General features: G+C 47.0%; 2 protein-coding genes and 1 long non-coding RNA gene across 9 annotated transcripts in view; 2 read left to right on the forward strand and 1 right to left on the reverse strand.

The window, feature by feature from the left end:
• LOC309351816 (uncharacterized protein) overlaps nucleotides 1–24,647 on the forward strand; it is a 151,986-nt gene that overhangs the window by 95,421 nt on the left and 31,918 nt on the right. The window lies entirely within an intron of this gene.
• LOC309351861 (uncharacterized protein) lies at nucleotides 7,198–23,414 on the forward strand. The gene is made up of 3 exons (XM_081879987.1): nucleotides 7,198–7,836; nucleotides 19,138–19,273; nucleotides 21,621–23,414. Exon 3 carries the CDS (start codon nucleotides 21,739–21,741, stop codon nucleotides 23,338–23,340), a length of 1,602 nt encoding a protein of 533 aa, XP_081736113.1. The 5' UTR covers nucleotides 7,198–7,836; nucleotides 19,138–19,273; nucleotides 21,621–21,738; the 3' UTR covers nucleotides 23,341–23,414.
• Nucleotides 10,170–12,031, reverse strand: LOC309352038. The gene is made up of 2 exons (XR_014161050.1): nucleotides 11,402–12,031; nucleotides 10,170–10,676 (listed from the first exon to the last, which is right to left on the reverse strand). It is a non-coding gene; the product is annotated as an uncharacterized lncRNA (long non-coding RNA).

Genomic DNA, 24,647 nt, shown 5'->3' on the forward strand with positions numbered 1-24,647 from the left:
CTGCTCCAGAGAAGGGGACACGGAGCAATGGATCGAAACTACAAGAAAGAAGATTCCACCTAAACATTAGGAAGAACTTCCTGACAGTAAGAGCTGTTCGACAGTGGAATTTGCTGCCAAGGAGTGTGGTGGAGTCTCCGTCTTTGGAGGTCTTTAAGCAGAAGCTTGGTTTTATGTCAGGAGTGCTCTGATGGTGTTTCCTGCTTGGCAGGGGGTTGGACTCGATGGCCCTTGTGGTCTCTTCCAACTCTATGATTCTATGATTTTATGATTCTATAGGTGTCCTACATGGCAGGAAATGAAATTCCTGCTAATCTGGTTGTTAACAGAGGTTGTTAACAGAGAACAACTTAAGGTTTACGTACAGAGGTTGCAATTGGGTTGAACCACAGGTACTAAAGGTTACACGGAAAGGGGAAGGATGTTAGTGTTGGTTTCTGCTTCCTTCACTGAGCAGCGAAGTGCTTGTCACAAGACAATGTTTACATTCCACAGTCAAATGCTGTTGGGTTTTCTCACGGGAAAGGAGACTGGATGTGACGTACACTGGTTTCCTGTTTTTCACTGTTCTTTGCAGTTCAGTGATATTCTCTCCGTGCTTTAGAGGAGAGAGGATGCTTTTCTCTGCTCCGGCAGAGGCAAGATGTTTTTCTGTAACATACCAGCTTTCAAGTGTAAATAAAGCAATATAGAGTATGTGGCACGTACTCCTCATCCTTCCGCTGTGCACGGGACGCTGCTTATCACTAACACTTGGTTATGGACCCAGAAGTCGAATCGGAGTGCCGGCAAAGGATCGGAATGCAGAGGGACGGATCGGACGCTATCTCTGCGCGTCAAGATGATTGATGAGGTATGTGCTACTGCTCCGGGCAGCCTGCCAGCTTCTAATTAATGGCTCTATGGCTGGACTTTGAACTCTTAAAGCAGTTTGCCGGGCTCAGGCAAAGGATCAAGTTACTTTGCTGGGGGAAATCGAAAGTAACTTTTAAAAGTGCTCTTGGAGCAAAGCAGCTGCAGAAGTGACGCAGCATGGATTTAAGGCAGCATAGAGAAAGCACTTTAGAACTTTCACTTTTGCACTTGCCTTTGGAATGAGGTTTGAAGCAGCTGCAGTTAAGCAGAGTGGCACAGGCTCACAGGCAGAGGCTGTTTTGAACTTGCTTTTGCATTGAAGCAGCTGTACACAGACACAGCTTGTATAAAGCAGCCTGATTTAAAGCAGCAGAGATGACGCAGAAGGCTAATGCCAGAGTCATGATGGCTAGCTGCAGAAGGCTGGATGAGGCAAGTGGGGAATTTGATACCACTGATCAGCCAAATGCTCAACTCACAGTAGCCTGTGATACTGCCATGATTCAGAATGAAGCAGATCGCCAGGGTGATAGCTGCATGGGCAAGAGGGAGACTTCACAGACGTCATCCCATAGTGCAGTGGAACCACCAGATGGCGCCAAAGCTTTGAAGGCAGTGAAATGCTACTCGTGTGGACGTCAAGGCCATATGAAAAGGGAATGCAAATATCCCAGGGCCAAGACAGAGCAGCGCAGCGAAAGCTCATCGCGTGGAAAAGGCCAGAGCAAGGGCAAAGGTCCGGTGTCCAGGACAACGCAGCACAAGGCAATGGTCTCACGCTTCACTCCAAAGGTTGCAGAGGTCCAGAAGACGTCTAGATCTTTCTTCGTTGTTGATTCGGCTGCAACACATCACATGTGCAACGATAAGCGACTGTTTGTGTCTTTTACACCGCAGGAAGGTGCGATTCACCAGGCGGATGACCACACAATCCCCAGTAAAGGCTACGGAACTGTTGTTCTTCACAGTTTGGACTTGTCGATACAGAATGTGCTTTATGTGCCGGATGCCAAGCATAATCTGCTCAGCGTTGGACAGCTGAATGAGCGGAAAATTGACGTTTCCTTTAAGAACAAAAGGTGCATCATCACAAAGAAAAATGATTATGTATTGCATGCTGAATATGTTGATCGTTTGTATGTTTTGTATTTTGATGATGTTGTGCAGGATGACACTTGTTGCATTGCAGGTTCTAACAAAAGTTTGCATGCAGAATGTATTCACGATTTTCATAGAAAATTTGGTCATTTGCATTTTGAGGCAGTATCTAAAATGCCTGCCTTGGTTGAAGGTATGACTATTAAACCCTGCAGGTACCACATGAAGTGCAAGGCATGCGCAGCAAACAAGGTGAAAATGGCTGCGAAAGGTAAGGTATCTAGTAGGCAAGCTACAGAACCATACCAGGTTGTTCATGCTGATTTGGTTGGACCACTAGCGCCCTCTTTGGGTGGAAATAGGTACTTCATGGTTCTCATTGATGCATTTTCCAGATATATTTATGTGTACAATCTCAAGCAGAAATCAGAGGCTTTTCCTAGGTTCAAGGAATTCTGTGCTTGGTTGGAAAATGTGCATGGTAAGAAGGTAAAGACTCTTTTCAGTGATCGCGGGGGGGAATTCACTTCTCAGCAGTTTGAAGCTTTTCTGACTGAGAAAGGAATTCAACACGATTTGTCTAGTCCTCGCTTGCCATGGCAGAATGGTCTTGCAGAACGGGCAAATCAGACATTGCTTCAAGGGTTAAAAACCTTGCTGCATGATGCCAATCTTCCAGAGAGTTATTGGGCCGAATCTCTCTCGTGTTTTGTTTACAGTTACAATCGCAGGTTATCTTCAGCGATTGGTTGTACCCCCTATGAGAAGATGTTTGGCAAGAAGCCATACATCAAACACATGAAAATTTTTGGTTCTGACATGTGGGTTCACTCACCACAAAACTCCAAGTTAGACAAGCGTGGATTGCATGGTATCTTTCTAGGTTATCAGAAAGGGTCTTACAGAATAATGATGACTGACTCTAAGGCAATTAAGCTCACAAGAAGTGTTGAGTACAATGCCAAGTGGGGGGAGAATGTGGGAATTTTCCAATGTTATCCTGATGACAGTGATGAGACTGAGGATAGTCAAAAGCAACCGCAACAACCCACACCCACTGATGAAGGTTCTGATTCTGAGTCTGAAACTGAATCGGGTGATTCAGAGGATTTCAAGAGTGCGAAAGCCTCTATGCGACCCTCTGAAAGCTCTGATCAAGAGTTGGAGGAACCATTGTTCACAATAGGTCACTTTTCTCCTAAGAAGGAAGAGGAGAGTGTTGAAGACTTAAGGCTAATTCGCAGGTCACAGAGAGCCACAAAAGGCAGACCTCCAAAGAGATTTGCTGATGAGTTTGCTAAGATAGCAGTAACAGCTGTTAAAAGCTCCGAGAAGGTATTTGAACCTTCAAGTTTCCAAGAAATCCAGGATTTGGATTCAAAGGAAGCTGAGCCATGGTTAAATGCCATGAAGGCTGAGCTTGATTCCTTGGAAAGGAACAAAACATGGGAACTAGTTCCAGTAGTTCCAGGAATGAAACTGCTTGGAAGCAAATGGGTCTTCAAAGCGAAGACTGATCAAAATGGCAAGATAGTCAGACACAAAGCCAGATTGGTAGCCAGAGGTTTTGCACAGGTACCAGGTGAAGACTATCACGAGACCTACTCACCCACAGTGAGGTAGGAGAGCATTAGGCTTATGCTCAAGCTAGCTACAGAAGAGAATCTACACATTAGTCACCATGATGTGAATACAGCTTTTCTGTACGGATCTCTAGATGAATCACTTTATATGCTTCTATCTGATGGCGTACAGGTAAAACAGGGATTTGTTTGTGCTCTGAAAAAGTCCCTTTATGGTCTCAAACAAAGTGCACGGTGTTGGCACACAAAACTCACTGAAGTATTGTTTTCTCTAGGTTTTAAGCAAGGGAAAGCTGATCCATGTGTATTTGTCAAAGAGGAGGGGCAAAAGAAACTGTATTGTTTGTTTTATGTTGATGATCTTTTATTCTTTTGGGAAGATGTCACAATGTACAATAACGCCCTAGCTCAACTGAAAGAGCACTTTGACATGAAAGATCTTGGTGAGGTAAACAACTACCTATCTCTGGAAATAGAGAGAGATCAAGATGGTAACATTCTAGTACACCAGTCACGGAAAATTGCTGATGTGTTAAACAAACTAAACCTGATGGATGCTAACCCTGTAGACACACCGATGATAACAGGTTATCAGGTAGATGACACTGAAGAAGCATTTTCTGACACTACACTGTACAGAAGTGTGCTAGGCAAGCTAAACTTCATTGCCAAATGTTCAAGACCAGACATTGCTGTTAGCTGTAATTTGCTAAGCAGACAAGTCAACAATCCTACTGTTAAGGATTGGAAAGCTCTGAAACTCATAGCACGGTATTTGAAAGGCACTATGCATTACAGACTGAGATTTAACAATCAGAAGTCTGGTGGTCTTGAGATATTTGCAGATGCAAGTTTTGGAAGTGACACTACAGACAGGAAAAGTACGTCTGGAGTTTGCTATTTGTACAATCAGGGTCTATTTGATTGGTCATGCAAGAAGCAAACAACAGTTAGCTTAAGTACTTGTGAAGCTGAACTGAATGCACTGTCTTATTCACTTAAGGATTGTGAATGGTTGTTACAATTGTGCAAAGACATGAAAATTCCTGTCAAATGTCCAATCCAGGTTTACCAGGACAACAAAGCATGTTTGGCTTTGCTGAATTCTGAAGGTTGTAAGCAAAGCACGAAGCACTTGCAATTGAAGTTGCAACATGCTAGGGACTCGTAACGGTGTCCTATATGCCAGGTAATGAAATTCCTGCTGATGTATTGTCCAAGATTGTATCAAGAGATCAACACTGTACCTATGTGCAGAAGTTGGGTTTGTACTGATATTGTACGAATACGCTGCCCAGTGATGTTCACAGAAAGGGGGAGGATGTTGGTTTCTGCTTCCTTCACTGAGCAGCGAAGTGCTTGTCACAAGACAATGTTTACATTCCACAGTCAAATGCTGTTGGGTTTTCTCACGGGAAAGGAGACTGGATGTGACGTACACTGGTTTCCTGTTTTTCACTGTTCTTTGCAGTTCAGTGATATTCTCTCCGTGCTTTAGAGGAGAGAGGATGCTTTTCTCTGCTCCAGCAGAGGCAAGATGTTTTTCTGTAACATATCAGCTTTGAAGTGTAAATAAAGCAATATAGAGTATGTGGCACGTACTCCTCATCCTTCCGCTGTGCACGGGATGCTGCTTATCAACAACAGTTAGGATATTTCCATTCCACCTTAAAAGGGAGCAGGCTTTGTGAGTCGCAGAATCTGCGTATTTCCTGTTCACAGGATGTTTCTGTTTTGATAGAGCTGTTCTCTCTCTCTCTATGCCTGAACACGCAAGCAGGCAGTCATGTTTTTTCCTTTGTTCTGACCAACGTTGAATAAACTTCTAAATAATGCTCTCCTGCGTGCATCTTTCGCTGTGCGGATTTCTGCTGATAGAGCGTGCATCAGCTCTGGAATGTGGCAAGCTATTTTCTGGAGCTCCTGTCGCTAATTGCTGATACTGTATCTACGGGAGATCCATGGATCGTCCGGAGGCGACGTGGGGGCCATGATGGGCTTTTTCTCCCTGGCAGTATCCCAACAGTTATATCTTTAAAGTTTAATATTACAAATATTATGCCTGAATGTATCCTTTCAACTTGACAGCTCAGGGAAGTTACCTAGCTTTAAAAATAATATAACATCATCTCCTTTCCCAGTTTCCTCCATTCCAAAGCTATTTTCCCCTTGCAAAAGGACTCCAGGACATTCCCAGAGGTGACAATTGCTGGGCTCATTGTTAGCCAAAGGAAGCCAAATCTCATCACCTGACTCGCCTCAGGCTCCAGACATGCAAAGGAACTTCTATTGTACTTTTGGGTGGTGGTACTTAAGAAGAAGAAAAAGAAGAAATGTTTGGACTTGATATCCCGCCTTTCACTCCCTTCAGGAGTCTCCAAGCGGCTAACATTCTCCTTTCCCTTCCTCCCCCACAACAAACACTCTGTGAGGTGAGTGCGGCTGAGAGAGGTCAGAGAAGTGTGACTAGCCCAAGGTCACCCAGCATGTGGAGGAGCGGAGACGCGAACCCGGTTCCCCAGATTACGAGACTACCGCTCTCAACCACTACCCCACACTGGCTCTCTATATCGTAGACATATTTGTCTATGCTAATCTTATACCTGAGTCTTGCCCTGCCATGTCTGCTTATGCTAATCTTGTACCAAGGACTTGTCTGGACATGTTTGCCAAGGTTAACCCCTCCCCTTTTGTGACCTGTCAGTGATGTAGCAATGATGCTGTACGAACTGTATTCTGGGATATGGTGGGAAAGTTTTAAAAGTCTTTGTCACCCCATCCTCGGGGTTCAAATTTGCTCTTTGAACCTATTGCTCAATAAACTTTGGTCTACAGCTGTTTGCTCCGGTTGGCTGGACTCCTTCCTTTATTCCGCAGGGACCCTCGGGCTCTGCCCGACCAGCTGGGGGACGAAGCAGCCTCACACCTAGATTTTCCCCTAACAGTTAGGTCCAGGTCCCTGTTCGCAGGGAGTTCTCGGTTGTTTGGGGTTCATCGCTCCACCGTATTTGCGTTCGAATTTGCCAAAATTGTTCACCATGCCTTGTAAAGGAGCCCATTCCTCCTGTGAGTGTGGAGAACCCCCCCCCCCCATTATGAGCTCCTGCTTAAGTTGTTACACAAGGGGACTCCCTGCCCTTCCAACATGTTGCAGGAGCCTTCAAGGAAAACACAAAGTGAGAAATCTCCTGTTTCCTCACAGCCTCAGCCCCCCTTGGCCAAGATAGAGACAATAAAATACAAGGACATACACCGAGCTGGGAGTCTGTTGTTGCATGGGGGTGGGGTTCCCACACTCACTCTCTCACACACAGAGACACAGACTCACACACACAGCTGGCCCTCCAGCCCCAGCTCCCTTGGCTGAGCTGGAAACACAATTCCCAATGCAAAGCCCACAAAAAGAGATAGAGACAATAAAATACATAGACATACCCAGAGATGGGAGCCCGTTGTTGCCTGTGGGGGGTGGGGGTGGTTTCTGTTACAAGAATTTTAAGGTCTTAGATATATAATAAATGTTCATAAATGTACCAAGCAAACACGTACATAAATATATAAACCACATGTCCGAAGCAGCACAGGAAGACAGTCCTGAAATCCTTTTGACTCCCCGGCTGACCAAATGTTTCTCTGCAAGGAAGGAGGAGGTGAAAACACGGTTTAGTTCTGGGCTGCTTCACTCCTTGCATGAATTTTACCTGGGTGTTGGGGCTGTGTGTGCAAAAGCCAAAACCCCATTTTCTCTGTAACGCAGGAGTCACAGGGTCCAAGCCTCTGCTCAATGTGCACCAGTACCTAAAACACGGGCGGATCTAATCTCGTGGCGTGGGGTGGGGGAGGAAAGGATTTTGCAATGTAAACATTTTGGGGTGTGAGACCCCACTTTGCGAGTGGGTTGCCGGGATCAGCCCCTCCCCCGCTCTCCTGATCCCCAGAAGGAAGAAGGGAGGGGAAAAACCTTCCTCTCCTTCCCCCACTCAATTCCTCCCCTCCCGGCACATCCTTCTCTCACCCCGCCCCCACAACCCCAAATCCTGCCCCCATACATTGCACCTCCTCTTCCTCTTCCTCTTCCTTGCCATCCGGCTTCTGTTCCAGGAATGGGGAGGGGGGAAGAGCCCCTTCCCAAACTGCCTGCTTATCCCACAAGTGGAGCTTCTGCGCCGGATTGCTGCTCTGCCCCGCAGCTCTAGGGGCGCACACTTTCGGAAAGGGGAGTAGGGGCGGCAGGTAAATCCCCCCCACCCATGTGGATGTTGCAGGAAAGGAAAGGAGAATCGCGAGCGAGGACAAAGAGGTAAAGGGGTCTCAGGGGGAGGCGAGAGAAGGATCCAGAGACCCCCTCCAGGTCCCCAAAGCGCCTGTCGTAGATCTGGATCCCTGCACGCATGCTGCGAAGGGGGTTTTCCTTGGACCCTTAGGAAGCCCACCCAGGGGATCCCAACGAAGCCCCCTCGCCCCATTTCCCCGCGCAGGCATCCCTGGGACTGTTAACGGAAAAATCCGAGGGCTCCCTTGGACAAAAACAAAGACACCAACCAGGATAACTTGGAGCAAAACAGCAGCCTGTAGGCTTGGCCTTTATTGATCTGTTGCAACAGGGTGCTCCCCTCACTTGCAGGAGAGAGGAAGGACTCCGAAAAATGGTGTGCAAGGCCTTATAAAAACTTTTGAAATTGCCACCCTGTTGATCAAGACCACCCCCAGAAACATCATACATACATACATCACAAAAGGAGGGGTTGAGGGAGGGGTGGTGGTGGTTACCTGAGTGTCCTGTCACCTGGCTGGTTCCCCCTTTCCCCCTCCCCATGAGTACTTTCCAGGTGACAGAGGGGAGTTTGCAGTTTCCTCCCCCCAGAGGGAAGATCTGATCATTGTCCTTTGTTCCAGTCCATGCTGAATCCACTCCCATATGCAAGTTCTTTGTGATCTTGATGGTCTTCTGTCTAGGACAGGGGTCTGCAACCTTTAAGACAAAAAGAGCCACTTGGACCCGTTTCTGAAGAAAACAACTGGGAGCCGCAAAAACATTGCAACATTTAAAACAAATATAACACTGTATATATTGTTTCTTGCCTTAATGCTATATATACAGGATCGTGCAGTCAGCTGTCAATCTCAAGAAAAAAGGACAAATTAATAGCTAATTAAAATATTTAATTTACAACCAGGTAACCAGGTTAATGGGACTTTTGCTCCTGAACCTCAATGCTCAGTGTCTGCACATCAGGGCTGTAAGACGTCACCTTCATTTTCACACAGGCTTGCAAGCTGTCATCTGTGAGGCGTGATCGATGTTTGTTTTTAATATAGTTCATGTTGGAGAAGACCTGCTATGTGGAACCCAAGATCTGCTATGTGGAACCCAAGATCGACAGGACTCCAAATGCATACTTTTTCATGTTTATATAAGTGTTGGGGATGGCATTCCATGTTTCGAATACAAGTTTGTCCTGTTTGGGAAGGTTTTCAATATCACTCCATTTATGATTCTGAGCCAGAATGGCCTTCTGACGGGCAACATCCTCAAGAGTAGCGGTCAAGCATTTGAACTTGGCCACCCATATATCTTTGTCGGCTATATCGGCCAGTTCCAGCTCAAGAGCCGGTTGACTTGCACCTGGAAATGCAGTCATATTCAATAGGGATGGATCGATCGCCAGGGGAGTGACAGGGAAGGATAATGTGTTTTTTTCCTCTCTGAAACCACAGAATCGTTTCCCAAACGAACTTTGCATTGCGGTGATTGCAGACTTGAAATATTCCAAATTTATCGTATCATGACTTTGTTTGAACTCTCTCAAAGAGGGAAAGTGAGACAGTGTACCTCTCTGGAAATCTTTGACAAACACTGTCAACTTGCACTCAAATGCCAAAACCTCCTCCAGCATGTGCAGGGCTGTGCCTCCTTTCCCCTGAAGGGTTGTATTTAGCGTGTTTAGATGGGCTGTCATGTCTACCATAAAATGTAATTTTTCCAGCCACTCTGGCTGTTGCAGCTCAGCAAAGGTAAGCTCTTTGCTGGCCAGGAAGGTTTTTACTTCTTCCAAACATGTGACAAAGCGTTTTAGCACCTCGCCTCTGGACAACCACCGGACCTTGTTGTGGAGCAGGAGGTCCGAATATATGCTTTCCACCTCATCCAATAGCAAACGAAACTGGCGGTGGTTTAAACCCTTTGCCATTATCTTATTAACAATCTGAATGACCACATCCATCACTTTTGTGCATTCGGGGGGAAATGTTTGAGCACACAATGCCTCTTGGTGCAGGATGCAATGAAATGACAGCAGCGTTCTACCCAGTGCCTTCTGCAGTAGAGCCACAAAGCCCTTCTGTGCTCCTCTCATGCTCGGTGCCCCATCAGTAGCCACTGAGACCAGGTGGTTGGTGTTTATTTTTTTAGCACTTAAAAAGTCCAGGACAGCCTTACAGATATCCTCACCCCTTGTTCGGTCTTTTAGTGGTATCAGCTCAATCAGTTCTTCCTGTGGCCCAAAAGAGTTCACATATCGGCAGAACAGCGCTATTTGTTCAATATCACCTTTATCTTTGGACTCATCACAGGCGATGGAGTACGCCACAGCTGAATTAATGTCTTGAATTTGCTGTTTGCTAATGTTTTCTGCCATTTTTAGGGTTTTGTCTTTAACAGTCTTCGCAGACAGAGGCATGTCTTTGATTTTCTGCACAATTTCATTCTTGTTTTTGAAGTCCATGTATAGATGTTCCGAAACCTTAATGAATGCTTCTTTTATATACTCTCCATCTGTGAACGGCTTCCCGTGCTTGACTATTTCCTGAGCGGCTACAAAACTAGCATACGTTGTGGAATTTGCAGACTTCACCCAATTCTTGAAATTATTTTTGCTCCTATCAACCTTCCTCATAAGTTCTGCAACGGCTTTTCGTCTCTCATCTCCATCTGGATATTTTTCAGCAAAGGCTGCGTGTTTATTCTGGAAATATCTTGCAATATTTGACTTTTTGTTGTTTGCAAATTTCTCACCACATATTAAGCATACTGGTAAACCAGTCTTGTCAGTAGAGAATGCAAATGATTCTGTCCATGTATCATTAAACATTCTGTTTTCTTCAGAAATTTTTCTTTTCTTGCCTTTATCCATGGCTGGCCTACCGGGGGTCCAAAACAGGGACGTAATTAGAAATCAGAGGGCTCCATAGCAAAATGTGCTATGCCCGATGTCAGGGAACTGACATCAGAGCGAGAGGCGAAGGGGAGGCTCCCAGATTCTGCTGGCGAAAGACCCAGCACCAGGGGGAGAAGCAGCTCGGTAGAGGGGGAAGGAAATCAGCGCAACACCAGGGATAAAGGGGGGCAGATGGGGGAAGCGGAGAGAGAGCTCCGGGATTCTTCTCTGGACATCAGTGAGTAGAGCACAGGTCCTCCACTACCCACGCCCTCCCTGCGCAGAAGACTCCTGCGCAGTGAGAGGAGGAGGCGACTGGGAGTCAGACAGCTTCTATGCTGGAAGAGGTTTAAGAAACGCCCACAGACGGATTCTGCTAGCGACTGAGACAGCTACGCGGAAATGGGCTGTGCAGTCAGAACGGTTTAACAAGGCAATTAAGCCTAGAGAGGCGGCAGTTTACGCACGAGTAACTCATACCCATTACACCCAATAATCAATGCCCCAAAATGCCATAGAAAATTAATCAGGGCCCCAGTGTACCATAAATCATAATCAGTGCCTGATGTAAATAATAATTAATAATGAGGGCCCAATGTCATCCTCATCATTATAAAAATACCTTTTTTGACACTTTTTATTATTTCTTTGTTTGACCCCTCAAAATTACTCCTCCTCATAGAAATAAACATTACATTAACAAGTTACCTTTTTTTGAGTGTGTGTTCTTCACTCCCCTTCAAAACAGTGACCAGTGTATATGCCCCCTTTCAATGCAGCCTGCTTACAAAGGCGGGACGACAAAGACCAGCAATAAGCTGTTGCATAACGTTCCCCAAGGAAAGCGTTAGCTATTCACCAAACTTTCCCCTGCTTAAGTTTAAAAAGGGGCTTCAAGCAACTAAAAAGGGGCTTCAGGCAACTAACTCCCACGTGGAATTGCCTATAGTAAGATGGCGGCCGCCTCAGAAGACCACATGGGCAGATAAGATGGCTGCTGGGGCGATCCGGTTACCCAGCAACAGCACAGCTGCTTCCGACGCTTTTAAAAGCAGCCGGCAAAACAAGCGTTGGAGCGCCGAAGCCACCTCACCCCCACAAGGAGAATGCTGCGCATGTGACCAAATAGCGAGGACTTACTTTGCTAGAGACAAGCCCCCGACGCTACCACAAGCCTCCCTCTCTTCCCGCCACCCAGCCTCCCAAGAAAAAAAACCCCACTTCAAACGGTCACAAAGCACAAATTCCACGCGACCGCGACTTGATTCGCCCACAACCTGATCCGCCAGGCGCGCCGAGTCCTCCCCAGGAAAGGTAAAATGCGGCGATGAGCTTGCATAGCGCACTGGGCTCGCAGCAGTGAATCGACTTGGACAGGCAGCAAGCAATCCAAACGGAGAGGTTTTCGGCGCGATCAAGGCGCCCCCAGTAGATAAGGGAGTGATCCAATCATAAGCGGCTTTTTGCGTGTTTCCGCCCAGAAAATGCGCCTCCTCCCCTCGCCTCCACCCCGGAGCCGCAGCAAAGGTGTTAAAGAGCCGCATGCGGCCCTGGAGCCGCAGGTTACCGACCCCCGGTCTAGGACCATCAGGGTTGGCATAGCAACTGGGCAGGGCTCCTGTGGATGTGCTGGGATGCTCAAGGGATTATGGCTGGCCTGTATCAAACCTTCCCCATTTTGTAGTCCTTCCTTCATGGAGTAAAATAAAAGTGGAACAGTGCAAATCCGATGCATGGTTGATTTTCTATGAATTTATAACCGAAGCGCAGCGTATGTAGTGTGTGAGTGTGAGTGTGTGTGTGTGAAGTTTGTACAAACTGAATGATTGGGGGGGGGCTTTTTCCTGCTACAGTTCCCCCATTCGGAAATAAGATTGCAAAGGTGGCTACTTTGCAATCCTTTTCTCCGCACAATTTAAGGTGGTAAATATTAACCTGCTATTCTCCGTCCCAGATGCGTGTGTCCATGTGAACCTGAAAGGGACTTGGATGTCACGATTCTCAAGGATATTTGCATAGAAATATAACAGTGTAACAGTGCACATAGTTCAGTTCTAGTTTGTTTCAAAGAATTTATAACTCTATTGTAACAAATATAACCAGCAAATACAACAGAAACAAAGTTCTCTATTTTTTTCCAACTTTGACAGCTAGTTTGACAGCTGTCAAAATCTTCTATGTCTCCTCAACAGGCTCTCTCTCGCGGATCACTCCCGGATCCTGGGGGGGGGGGGGATCGTATGATTATGATCTTAAGACAGAACAGGAATAAATTCATGTCCACAGAAATAACACAACTTCAGGCCATTCGTGAATCAATATTACATTTTCAAGGTACTACACATTCCACTAAGTACAGTTTATCATTTTGCCTTGAATATTCTGCTTTTCAGTGTCATTTTCGGATAGTTCTTTGTCAGAAGACGGACACAAGATCAGACAGCAAATCATTCTTTTAAAAATCAAGCTGCTTTGTGAACATTGAGTGTGGATTTGGAAAGTTGCTCATTAATTACTATCATTTGACATGGCAACTTCATTTCCTAAAAATTGGGAACATGGGTAGGAGGTGAGGGAGTGTAGGAGACGTTGAAATAGGAGAAGGGGCTAATGGAGCTTGATGTGTTCTCTTTCCCTCAGTTTTCTTCCTTGAAACCAAAACAGAATTTCCTTTCCTCCCACTCTGAAGAAGAAGATTGAGAGGACAGTCAGAACTCCAGGGAATGGGGCACCTTTCGTTTCATTAGAAATGAAAATGTGTGAAATGTGGAATATGCTTCATTGAATGAGCACACATAGTTCACATCAACAACCTCCAACAGGGAAGATACCACTTAAAGGTATGGAGTGTGGGAAAAGTTTCAGTCAGAGTGGACACCTCAGTATACATCAACAGACACAAACAGGGGAGAAACCATTTAAATGCATGGAGTGTGGAAAGAGCTTTAGTGATAATGGAAAACTTAGAAGACATCAACAGACTCACACAGGGGAGAAACCATTTAAATGGCAGGAGTGCAGAAAGAGCTTTGGTTTCAACGCAAACCTCAATAGACATCAACGGACTCACACAGGAGAGAAACCATATAAATGTATGGCGTGCGGAAAGAGTTTCAGTTAGAGTGGACACCTCAATATATATCAACGGACTCACACGGGTGAAAAACCATATAAATGTATGGATTGTGGAAAGAGATACAGTGATAATGGACAACTTAGAACACATCAACAGACTCACACAGGGGAGAAACCATTTAAATGCATGGATTGCGAAAGAAGCTTTAGTGATAATGGAACCCGTAGAACACATCAACAGACTCACACACGAGAGAAAACATTTAAATGCATGGAGTGTGGAAAGAGCTTCAGTCAGAATGCAATACTTCGAACACATCAGCGGACTCACACAGGGGAGAAACAATTTAAATGTATGGAATGTGGAAAGAGCTTTAGTGATAATGGATCCCTTAAATGCCTGGAGTGTGGAAAGAGCTTCAGATTCAATGCAACCCTTAGAAGACATCAACAGACTCACACGGGTGAAAAACCTTATAAATTTATGGTGTGTGGAAATGTCTTCAATCGGAGTGGAAATCTAAGAAAACATCAGCAGACTTACATTGGAGAAACCATTTAAATGTATGGAGTGTCGAAGGAGCTGCAGGTAGAGTGGAATCCTTGATTTTCAACAACAAACTCACACAGGAGACAAACCATATAAATGTCAGCAAAGGTGATAAGAGTTTCAGTCCTAGTGGAACATCAACAGACATGCACAGGAAGAACTTCAATATTTGCCACCCTACAAACAATCAACAAACTCAAAGAGGAGAAGCAGTTTAAATGGAAGGATTACAGAAAGTTCTTTAGTTATAATGGAGTGTTTAGGAAACATTTAGGGAGTCTCACATGGGAGAACACATTTAGATGTATGGAGCACGGGACATGTTCCACTCAGAGGAAATCCGTTTTCCTGCTACAGGGCCAACTGAGTCTGTTTCTCTTGTCATTCTCTCCAACTAGGTAACTCCTGTCTAATCTGCTCTCTGTCTGTGTCTCTCCCTGCTTCTGAGACCACTAGAAACGAGGGCTGCTGTTTCTCACCCTCCATCTCCTCTTCTGAGGAAAGCTTATCTGCTTGAGAATGGATTCCCCCATATTTGGCTTCAGACCATTCCCTGACAAAACACATTGCTCAATGTCCTTCCAGCCTCTTTCCTCCCTTGCTCCCTTCTGCCGGTTTGTGTGCCTGACTTAGATTTCCTGTCTGCTAAATTTTTTTACTGTTGAAACTGGATCTGCTCTCAGGAGCTAAGTTTTGTGCCTCACTGGGGACCCAGGGAGAACTGTATGCCTTGAAAGCTCAGTAAACTATTACTGAAGAAGTCCTGCTGCCTCTGTGTGTGTTTTTGACCTCAGTGTGGGACTTGCTCTACACGTGGCCCGGTTATACTTAGCTCATGCCCTGGAGTTCCTCTACTCAAACATGCAAGACGGTTTTTGCCACAAACTCTCTCACCCTCACCACTGCATGATCTCCAAACACTTCTTCTTCTCAAGAACTTCATCCCTGCCTCCTGCGCGTTCTGAAGAAAACTTGAAATACTGAAATTGAATGGGAGATTTCCCCACAAGCCTAATTTCAAGAGGGGGAAGGAGGGGCTGCAGGTACGAGGGAAGTCTCCTCGTGGGTCCCGTATTCACTCATGAACCCCATGGGGCAACCCCAGAGTTCCTGCTTATTCTGGGGTTTGGAGAAGATAGTACTTTTCCATAGTCCCAGAAGTTATTATTGAGTCATGCTGATAGGAAGTTTCCCTGCCAGAGGACCACAGTGCATATTACCATCATATTGATTTTACTGTTGTTTCTGCTTTTGCTGTCATGGACTGGCTAGGTTCGTGGGGTGGGGAGGCACCAGCTGGGGGACCCACAAGGGAAGAAGGCTCAGATTCTGGGGACTGGTGGTGGGATAGCGATGAGCAGAAAGCGGTAGAAAAGGGAGCAGAATGGGAGGGGAGGTGTTGCAAGCAGAAGAGGAAACAGGTCCCAGTACTGATCTATAGGGGACTCCACTTTCTGCTTCTCTCCATTCATAGGAGTGTTCGTTTATTAGTACATGTTCCTCCCCCCCCCCCCAATCCTTCTGTGCTGCGGAGGGAAACCTGCAGAAAAGTTCTGGGGTGAATTTTGCTTCCCCACATATCCAACACTGCTCAGCATTCAGGGAAATGGAAGAGGAAAGCTGGCCACAATCCAAGAGACTGAGGTCAGCAGAAAGCGAAGGAAAGCATACTCAAAGGGAAGCCACTTCAGCTTCCACCCCGTTGGCTACCCCAATGGCTGAAGAAGAATTGCCCTTTGGGAATGGCGGAGCTGAATGGAAGCGGGCGAGGAAGCCCCACAATCGCTCCTGCTGGAGGAATAGGGGCACTGACCCCAATACTCAAAGGTGATGACCTAGTCCTTTAGGGGCACTGTTACACCATCAGGAACCGGGAGTCCCCCACACCTGCCTCCCTCGTCTGGATTCAACCTCAATCCCTTAGCTGCCATCCATCCTCCAACCACCTCCAGAAAGGCACACAGGGAATTCATTGCCTTCACTGGTACCAATTTAAAAGAGAGGAAGAGATGGGAGGAGCCTTCCCATTGTCTTTTCCTTCACAAATCCTGCCTTAAGGGCACATTTAAGATATGAATAGGGTGTGAGGCTGTGACCTGGCACAGGAACTAAGTATTTATCATCACAAAAGGCTGGCCAGGCTCCCCAGGCAATCCAATCAAGTGACCATTAACAGGTAACCTGGCAGACAGGAGGTAAACAAACCAATCAGATTTCTGCTGTAAACCGCCCTTTCTGTGATGTAGGTATGATGTATCTGGGGATGCTGGTCTTGGGTTACACCCCGTCTGTGATGTAGGTCTGATGTATGGAGGGGTGGTCTTGAGCTCCAGAGCAGGGAATTTAAAATGTCTATAGAAGGCCTTGTGTGCCATTGTTCTGGGTTCCCCCTCCCTCCTGCGCGTGGTGAGTGAGGACCCTGTTACAACAGATCAATAAAGATCAGGCTTACTAGCTGCTTTGCTTCTCAATATTCTCTTGTTGCCCCCTGTTATTTTCTCCTACCAATAGGGAACCTACGTAAGGACTCTATATAGGCTCTTGGATACCCCATAAGGGGAAAAGGGCAGATTTTTTGTTTAAAACACTTGCTTGGAACATTTATTTTATATATATCAGACCTTAAAATTCTTACAACAATTGCATATGGTTGCATGAACTTTTAAGACCTCTCCCCATTTCCCACAATACATTTTTTCACAGCATCATCCATACATCACAAATGTGTCACAAAGTAGGAGTGTTTTGGAATTTAGAAACATGAGCCCGTCACCCAGTCCTGTCAAGAACCCCAGTTTCCCACTCTTTTTAACTACCCTCTTCCCCAAAGAACCAGAATAGTATTTACACATCCCCCCAGCTGCAAGGCTTTCCTCCGCTTCTCCTCTGGATTCAACCCACCATCCCGATGGATTTCTGCCTGAGGCATGTGCTGCCCTTGATCGCCTCCTGCCTCCTAAGGGATTATGGAGTCAGGGGGAGCCCTGGAGACCCCAATTCCAGAGGAGTCATTAGTCGTGGGAACCAAGGACATCCGTCAAACCGTTGAATTTTGGCGATTATCGGACGTTTCTACAGTTTTCAATATTGGATACTCGGAGGACACAGTCCGATTCATGGTATCCGCTTCTTGCTACAATTGTATAGGCTTCTTATCTGAGCCTCTTTGCTGTTGTGCATGGAAGGTGCCTGTGTCAACGGTCCTTGTCCTGGCCTTAGTCTGAGGCTGTGGTGGGGACTTGGGGTTTTGGGGGAGTCGTATAACTGTCCCCCCCCCATGCTGGTCTGAAGAGCACCAATACCTAAAACACGGACGCACGGCTCGTGGCGTGGGGAGGGCGAGGGAAGGATTTTGCAATATAAACATTATAGCGGGGGGGACCCCACTTTGTAATTGGATTGCCAGGATCAGCCCGTCCCCCGCTCTCCTGATCCACAGATGGAAGAGGGGAGGAGGGAAACCTCCCCCCCCAATTCATCCCCTCCCCTCCCGGCACATCGTTCTCTCACCCCTCCCACACAACCCCCAATCCCACCCCCATACGTTGCACCCATTCCTTCTCCTCCTCCTCTTCCTCCTCCTCTCCATCCGGCTTCTGCTCCGGGAAGGAGGGATGTGAACCCCCTCCCAAACTGCCTGCTTCTCCCGCAAGTGGAGCATCTGCGCCGGATTGCTGCTCTGCGCCGGAGCTCTAGGGGCGCGCGCTTTCAGAAAGGGGAGGAGGGGCGGCAGGGGAAGACACCGCCCCCCCCCCCAGGATGTTGCAGGGAAGGAAAGGAGAATCGGGAGCGAGGACAAAGGGGTAAAGGGGGGAGGGGAGGGGCGGTAAGGACTCAGAGACCCCCGCCAGCTCCCCAGAGCGCCTTTCGTGGGCCCCACGGGCAGGGCCTGGATCCCTGCACGTGTGCTGCGGAGGGGGCTTTCCTTGGCCCCTAAGGCGCCCTGGCGGGGACGGACATGGTGCCCCCACCCAGGAGGTCCCCACGAGGGCCCCCTTGCCCCGTTTCCCCCACGCAAGCATCCCTGGGGCTCTGTGGGCTCCGCTTGGAGAAAGGCGGGTCATGAATGGGTTAATGGGCGCGAGGGACGCCTGGATAGAGACCCCCGTGTGGCTCGTGTTGGGGGGGGGTTGTCCTCTGGATGGAGAGGTGGGGCGCGAAGGGTGAGGGTGAGCCCCGCCAAGGCGGCCTCTGGGTGCAGGGGAGACTCAGGGAAAGAGGGAGGGGGTCGAGGAAGTCGGGGGGAGCATCCCTGGGGCAGGGAAGGGCAGCAATGGGGGGGGGGAGCTAGGTAGACCAGTCTTTGGGGCTTGTCTCCATCATGGCGCCCGCCGGGATTCTCTGGGGGGGGGCCGCATTGGCTTCTCCCTCCCGCCCAAGAATCGGCCACCCCTTCAAGGCGACCAGAGAGGGATCCCTGGAAAGTGGGGGGTCCAGTTTTCCCACCCCTTCCTACTTGCAAGCTCCATCCTCTTCCCACCCCATAAGCCCCTGCCCTGTCCAGACACAGCCATTCTGCCCAGTCCAACCTTGGGTCACCCTGGAGAGGAGAGGAAATCCCAAGAGGAAGAGGGGAGGGGAGAGGCCTTCTCAGAAGCGGCTCTTGGTTTCTGCAATCCCACCCAGGAAGCAACCAGAAACCTTTTCCTCTCTCTCAGGCTTCCCTTTTTAAGTGTCTTTTCCACTGCCTGTTTCATTGAGGATGAGGATAATGTACACCTGTCATCAGAAACAGGGGTGCAGAGTCCATGGAATGCCTCTCACGACTGATATAGAAGTTGCACCTCAAAAGCATTTCTGTTCCTCTTATTCTTTGTAGGCAGTGTCAAAGTGACTGACAAGCTGAGATTCTTCCCAGTCAAAGGACCCATTTTCATGGTAGACAATGCTTGTGGCTGGAGGCTCTACATACAAGGTGTGCCTATACAGGCCAAAGAGTGCCAGTATTAGCACAGGTGAGGTGTGTGACCTCCCCTAATTTACAGACTGTATGTGAATGAGAGTTTGTGGGTGGGATTACCGTTTATGGCATCCCTGTGATTTACTCCACCCATAACATTTCATGAACTGATATTGCAGTACAAATTCCAAAATATCTACAAAAAAATCACAATATAATAAAAATGATTGTAGTATCTTACCTAACTGGCTGGGTTTCACCAGCCACTCTATGCAGCTCACAGTACATATAAAAGACAGTAAAACATCAGACATTCAAAACCTCCTGATACAGGGCTGCCTTCAGCTGTCACCTAAATGTCAGATAGTTGCCCATTTCCTTGCCCTCTGCCTGCTTCCCTGTAACTTCGCTTCTCACGGGTTGTGTGTGTGTGGGGGGGGGTGAAACACCAGAAGACCATCGAAGGAGGACCTCAGTGTACAGACTGAGCGATGGGCGTGGAGACACTCCTTCAGGTCTACAGAGAGTGAGGCTGTAGGGCTTTAGGTCAATGATCTTGCTCCTCCACAATGATCTCCACAGCAAGTCCGACATACATTTAGTAGAGTAGGAAAGAAAGCTCAGAGACAGCAAAAAATTCCTTCAGCAAATAAATTTGTGACTGAAGGCATAACAGGAATCTATGCCTGCAAAATGCAACCATGGTAATTTAAAGGTCAGCACCAACATTGTGAATTGTGCTCAGAAATGTACTGGGAGTCAGTGAAGATCCTTTCGGATTGGTGTTATGTTGTCTCAATGGCTGCTCCCATTCTGTTGTCTAGCTGCCACATTCTGGATTAGTTGCAGTTTACGAGTCACCTCCAAAGGTAGCCTCATGTAGCGCATGGCAGTAGTTCAAGCGGGAGATCACCAGAGCATGCACCACTCTGGGGAGACAGTCTCCAGGCATGGAGGGTCTCAACCAGCATACCAGATGGAGCTGGCAGACAACTGCCCTGGACACAAAATTGAGCTGTGCCTCCATGGACAGCTGTGAGTCCTAAATGACCCCCAGGTTGTGAACCTGGTCCTTTTGGGGCACAGTTACCTCCATCAGGTCTAGGGAGTCTTCCACATCTGCTTGCCCCCTTTCCCCCTGGGACAGTATTTCTGTCTTGTCAAGATTCAACCTCAATCTGTTAGCCGCCATCTATCCTCCAAGTGCCTCCAGACACTCACACAGGACCTTCACTGGTTCCAATTTAAAAGAGAGGAAGAGCTGGGTATCATCCACATACTGGGGAACACGCAGCCCAAACCCGCTGATGATCTCTCCCAGTGACTTTGTATAGATATTAAAAAGCATGGGGGAGAGGACGGAGCCCTGAGGCACCCCACAAGTGAGAGCCCAGGGGTCTGAACACTCATCCCCCAACACCACTTTCTGGACATGGCCCAGGAGGAAGGAGGGGAAGCACTGTACAGCAGTGCCCTCAGCTCCCCTAGAGGGTCCAGAAGGATACCATGGTCAAAGGTCTCCAAAGCTGCTGAGAGATCCAGCAGAACCAGGAAAGAGCTTTCCCCTTCGTCTCTAGCCCATTGGAAAATATCAAGCAGTGCAACCAGGGTTGTTTCAGTCCCATGATGAGGCCTGAATCGCAATCAGAAGGATAATGGTGGCAGAAGCTTTCCTGGTCCTGCCTCTCCAAAAGCTCCAGGCCCAAGACTTTAATGAGCTTTCAAGGGGCCATCGGAGTTGCTGGAAGGAGGTGTGCAGAACACCATCCAACCTTCTTAGAGAGTCCATTCTGGATTTGTGTAGGTTTTCCCCCATAGCCTTCTCTTCTCCTGAAGATAACTCACAAGGCAGCTTCTGGAAGCCAACGGTGATAGCTGAGTGCAGGGTGGGGACCAATGGTGGATAAATTACCCCATAAGGTGCATGACATTTCCCCCACCAAAGGTACTACCGCTCCCCTAACACACCATGACATCGTATGATTATGATCTTTAAGACAGAACAGGAATAAATTCATGTCCCCAGAAATAACACAACTTCAGGCCATTAGGGAATCAATACTACATTTTCAAGGTACTACACATTGCACTAACTACAGTTTATCTATTTGCCTTGAATATCCTGCTTTTCAGTGTCATTTTAGGATAGTCCTGCGTCAGAAGACAGGCACAAGATCAGACAGCACATCACTCTTTAAAGAATCATGCTGCTTTATGAACATTGATTGAGGATTTGAAAGTTGCTCATGAATTACTATCATTTGACATGGCAACTTCATTTCCTAAAATTTGGGAGCATGGGTAGGAGGTGAGGGAGTATAGGAGACTTTGAAATAGGAGAAGGTGCTAATGGAGCTTGATGTGTTCTCTTTCCCTTTGTTCTCTTCCTTGAAACCCAACAGGATTTCCATTCCTCCCACTCTGAAGAAGGGGATGGAGAAGACAGTCAAAACTCCAGGGAATGGTGCACCTTTCGTTTCATTAGGAATAGAAATTAAAATGTGGAATATGCTTCATTGAATGAGCACAGATAGTTCACATCAACAACCTCCAACAGGGAAGATACCATTTAAAGGTATGGAGTGCGGAAAGAGCTTTAGCAATAATGGAAAACTTAGAAGACATCAACAGAATAACACGAGGGAGAAACCATATAAATGTATGGAGTGTGGAAAGAGCTTCAGTAAGAATGGAGACCTTAGAAGACATCAACGGACTCACACAGGGGAGAAACCATATAAATGTATGGAGTGCGGAAAGAGCTTTAGTGATAATGGATCCCTTAGAAAACATCAAAGGACTCACACAGGGGAGAAACCATTTAAATGTATGGAGTGTGGAAAGTGCTTCAGTGAGAATGGAAGTCTTAGAACACATCAACGGACTCACACAGGGGAGAAACCATTTAAATGTATGGAGTGTGGAAAGTGCTTCAGTGAGAATGGAAGCCTTAGAAAACATCGACGGACTCACACGGGGGAGAAACCATTTAAATGTATGGAGTGTGGAAAGTGCTTCAGTGAGAATGGAAGCCTTAGAACACATCAACGGACTCACACCGGGGAGAAACCATTTAAATGTATGGAGTGTGGAAACAGCTTCAGTCAGAGTGAACACCTCAATAATCATCAACGGACTCACACCGGGGAGAAACCATTTAAGTGTATGGAGTGTGGAAAGAGCTTTACTTTCAATGCAACCCTTAGAATACATCAACGGACTCACACAGGGGAGAAACCATTTAAATGTATGGAGTGTGGAAAGTGCTTCAGTCAGAGTGGAAACCTCAATATACATCAACAGACTCACACCGGGGAGAATCCATTTAAATGTATGGAGTGTGGAAAGTGCTTCAGTGAGAATGGAAGCCTTAGAAGACATCAACGGACTCACACGGGGGAGAAACCATTTAAATGTATGGAGTGTGGAAAGTGCTTCAGTGAGAATGGAAGCCTTAGAACACATCAACGGAGTCACACCGGGGAGAAACCATTTAAATGTATGGAGTGTGGAAACAGCTTCAGTCAGAGTGGACACCTCAATAATCATCAACGGACTCACACCGGGGAGAAACCATTTAAGTGTATGGAGTGTGGAAAGAGCTTTACTTTCAATGCAACCCTTAGAATACATCAACGGACTCACACAGGGGAGAAACCATTTAAATGTATGGAGTGTGGAAAGTGCTTCAGTGAGAATGGAAGTCTTAGAACACATCAACGGACTCACACAGGGGAGAAACCATTTAAATGTATGGTGTGTGGAAAGTGCTTCAGTGAGAATGGAAGTCTTAGAACACATCAACGGACTCACACAGGGGAGAAACCATTTAAATGTATGGTGTGTGGAAAGTGCTTCAGTGAGAATGGAAGCCTTAGAACACATCAACGGACTCACACAGGGGAGAAACCATTTAAATGTATGGAGTGTGGAAAGTGCTTCAGTGAGAATGGAAGCCTTAGAAAACATCGACGGACTCACACGGGGGAGAAACCATTTAAATGTATGGAGTGTGGAAAATGCTTCAGTGAGAATGGAAGCCTTAGAACACATCAACGGACTCACACCGGGGAGAAACCATTTAAATGTATGGAGTTTGGAAAGAGCTTCAGTCAGAGTTGACACCTCAATATACATCAACAGACTCACACAGGGGGGAAACCATTTACATGTATGGAGTGTGGAAAGAGATATAGTGATAATGGAAACCTTAGAAAACATCAACGGACTCACACAGGGGAGAAACCATTTAAATGCATGGAGTGCGGAAAGAGCTTCAGGCAGAATGGACACCTTAGAAAACATCAGCAGACACACAGGGGAGAAACTGTTTAAATGTATGGACTGTGGAAGGAGCTTCAGTCAGACAAACTCACACAAAAGCCAAACCTTATAAATATCAGGAAAGTAGATAGAGGTTCAGTCCTAGTGGAAATTCTCCATCAACAGACTCACAGACAGGAAGAACTTTAGGAGTTGAAACCCTTCTAACCATCAACAAACTCAAAGAGGAGAAGCAGTTTAAATGAAAGGATTGCAAAAAGTGCTTTATTTACAATGGAGTGTTTAAGGAACATCCCGGGACTCTCGCATGGGAGAACCCATTTAGATGTATGGAGTGTTGGAGGTCTTCCTCTCAGAGTCCACTCTTTTCTTCACAGAAATGAACTCAGGAGGAAAACTCGCAGTTGTGCCAAGGGGGGAAAGAGCCCGATCTCTGCAGCCCCAGCCCTCAGCCGGACAGGAGCCTTCAAGCAAAACACAAAGTGAGAAAACTTTCCCCTCTTTCCTCACAGCCTCATTCCATCTTGGCCGAGATAGAGACAATACGTAGACATTCACAGAGCTGGGAGCCTGCTGCTGCCTGCTTGAGGCACCCACAGCTGGCCGAGACACACGGAGCCACAGCCCACGGCTCCCTCGGTTCAGGCACCCACAGCTGGGTGGGCTCAAAGAAAGCCTTGATTTATCTGAGTCACAGCACCAAATGTTGTGCAGTGGTTCCTTGGTTTGCAACCGCTTTGAATTACAACCGTTTTGGATTACAACCATGTCAAACGCCGAAGTCTGTGTCCCTTTTTTTGGATTACAACCCATTTTTTGGGGGGGGGGAGTCCCCATTGGCGAAAGCACGCCTTGGGTTACAACCTGTTTTGGTTTACAACCGGACCTCCAGAATGGATTACAGTGGTACCTCGGGTTACATACACTTCAGGTTACATACACTTCAGGTTGCAGACTCTGCTAACCCAGAAATAGTACCTCAGGTTAAGAACTTTGCTTCAGGACGACAACAGAAATCGTACAGTGTGGCAGCAGCAAGAGGCTCCATTAGCTAAAGTGGTGCTTCAGGTTAAGAACAGTTTCAGGTTAAGAACGGACCTCTGGAATGAATTAAGTACTTAACTCAAGGTACCACTGTATGGTTA

This window comes from Podarcis erhardii, assembly GCF_964252035.2.
Source record: "Podarcis erhardii genome assembly, chromosome: 10".
NCBI lineage: Eukaryota > Metazoa > Chordata > Lepidosauria > Squamata > Lacertidae > Podarcis > Podarcis erhardii.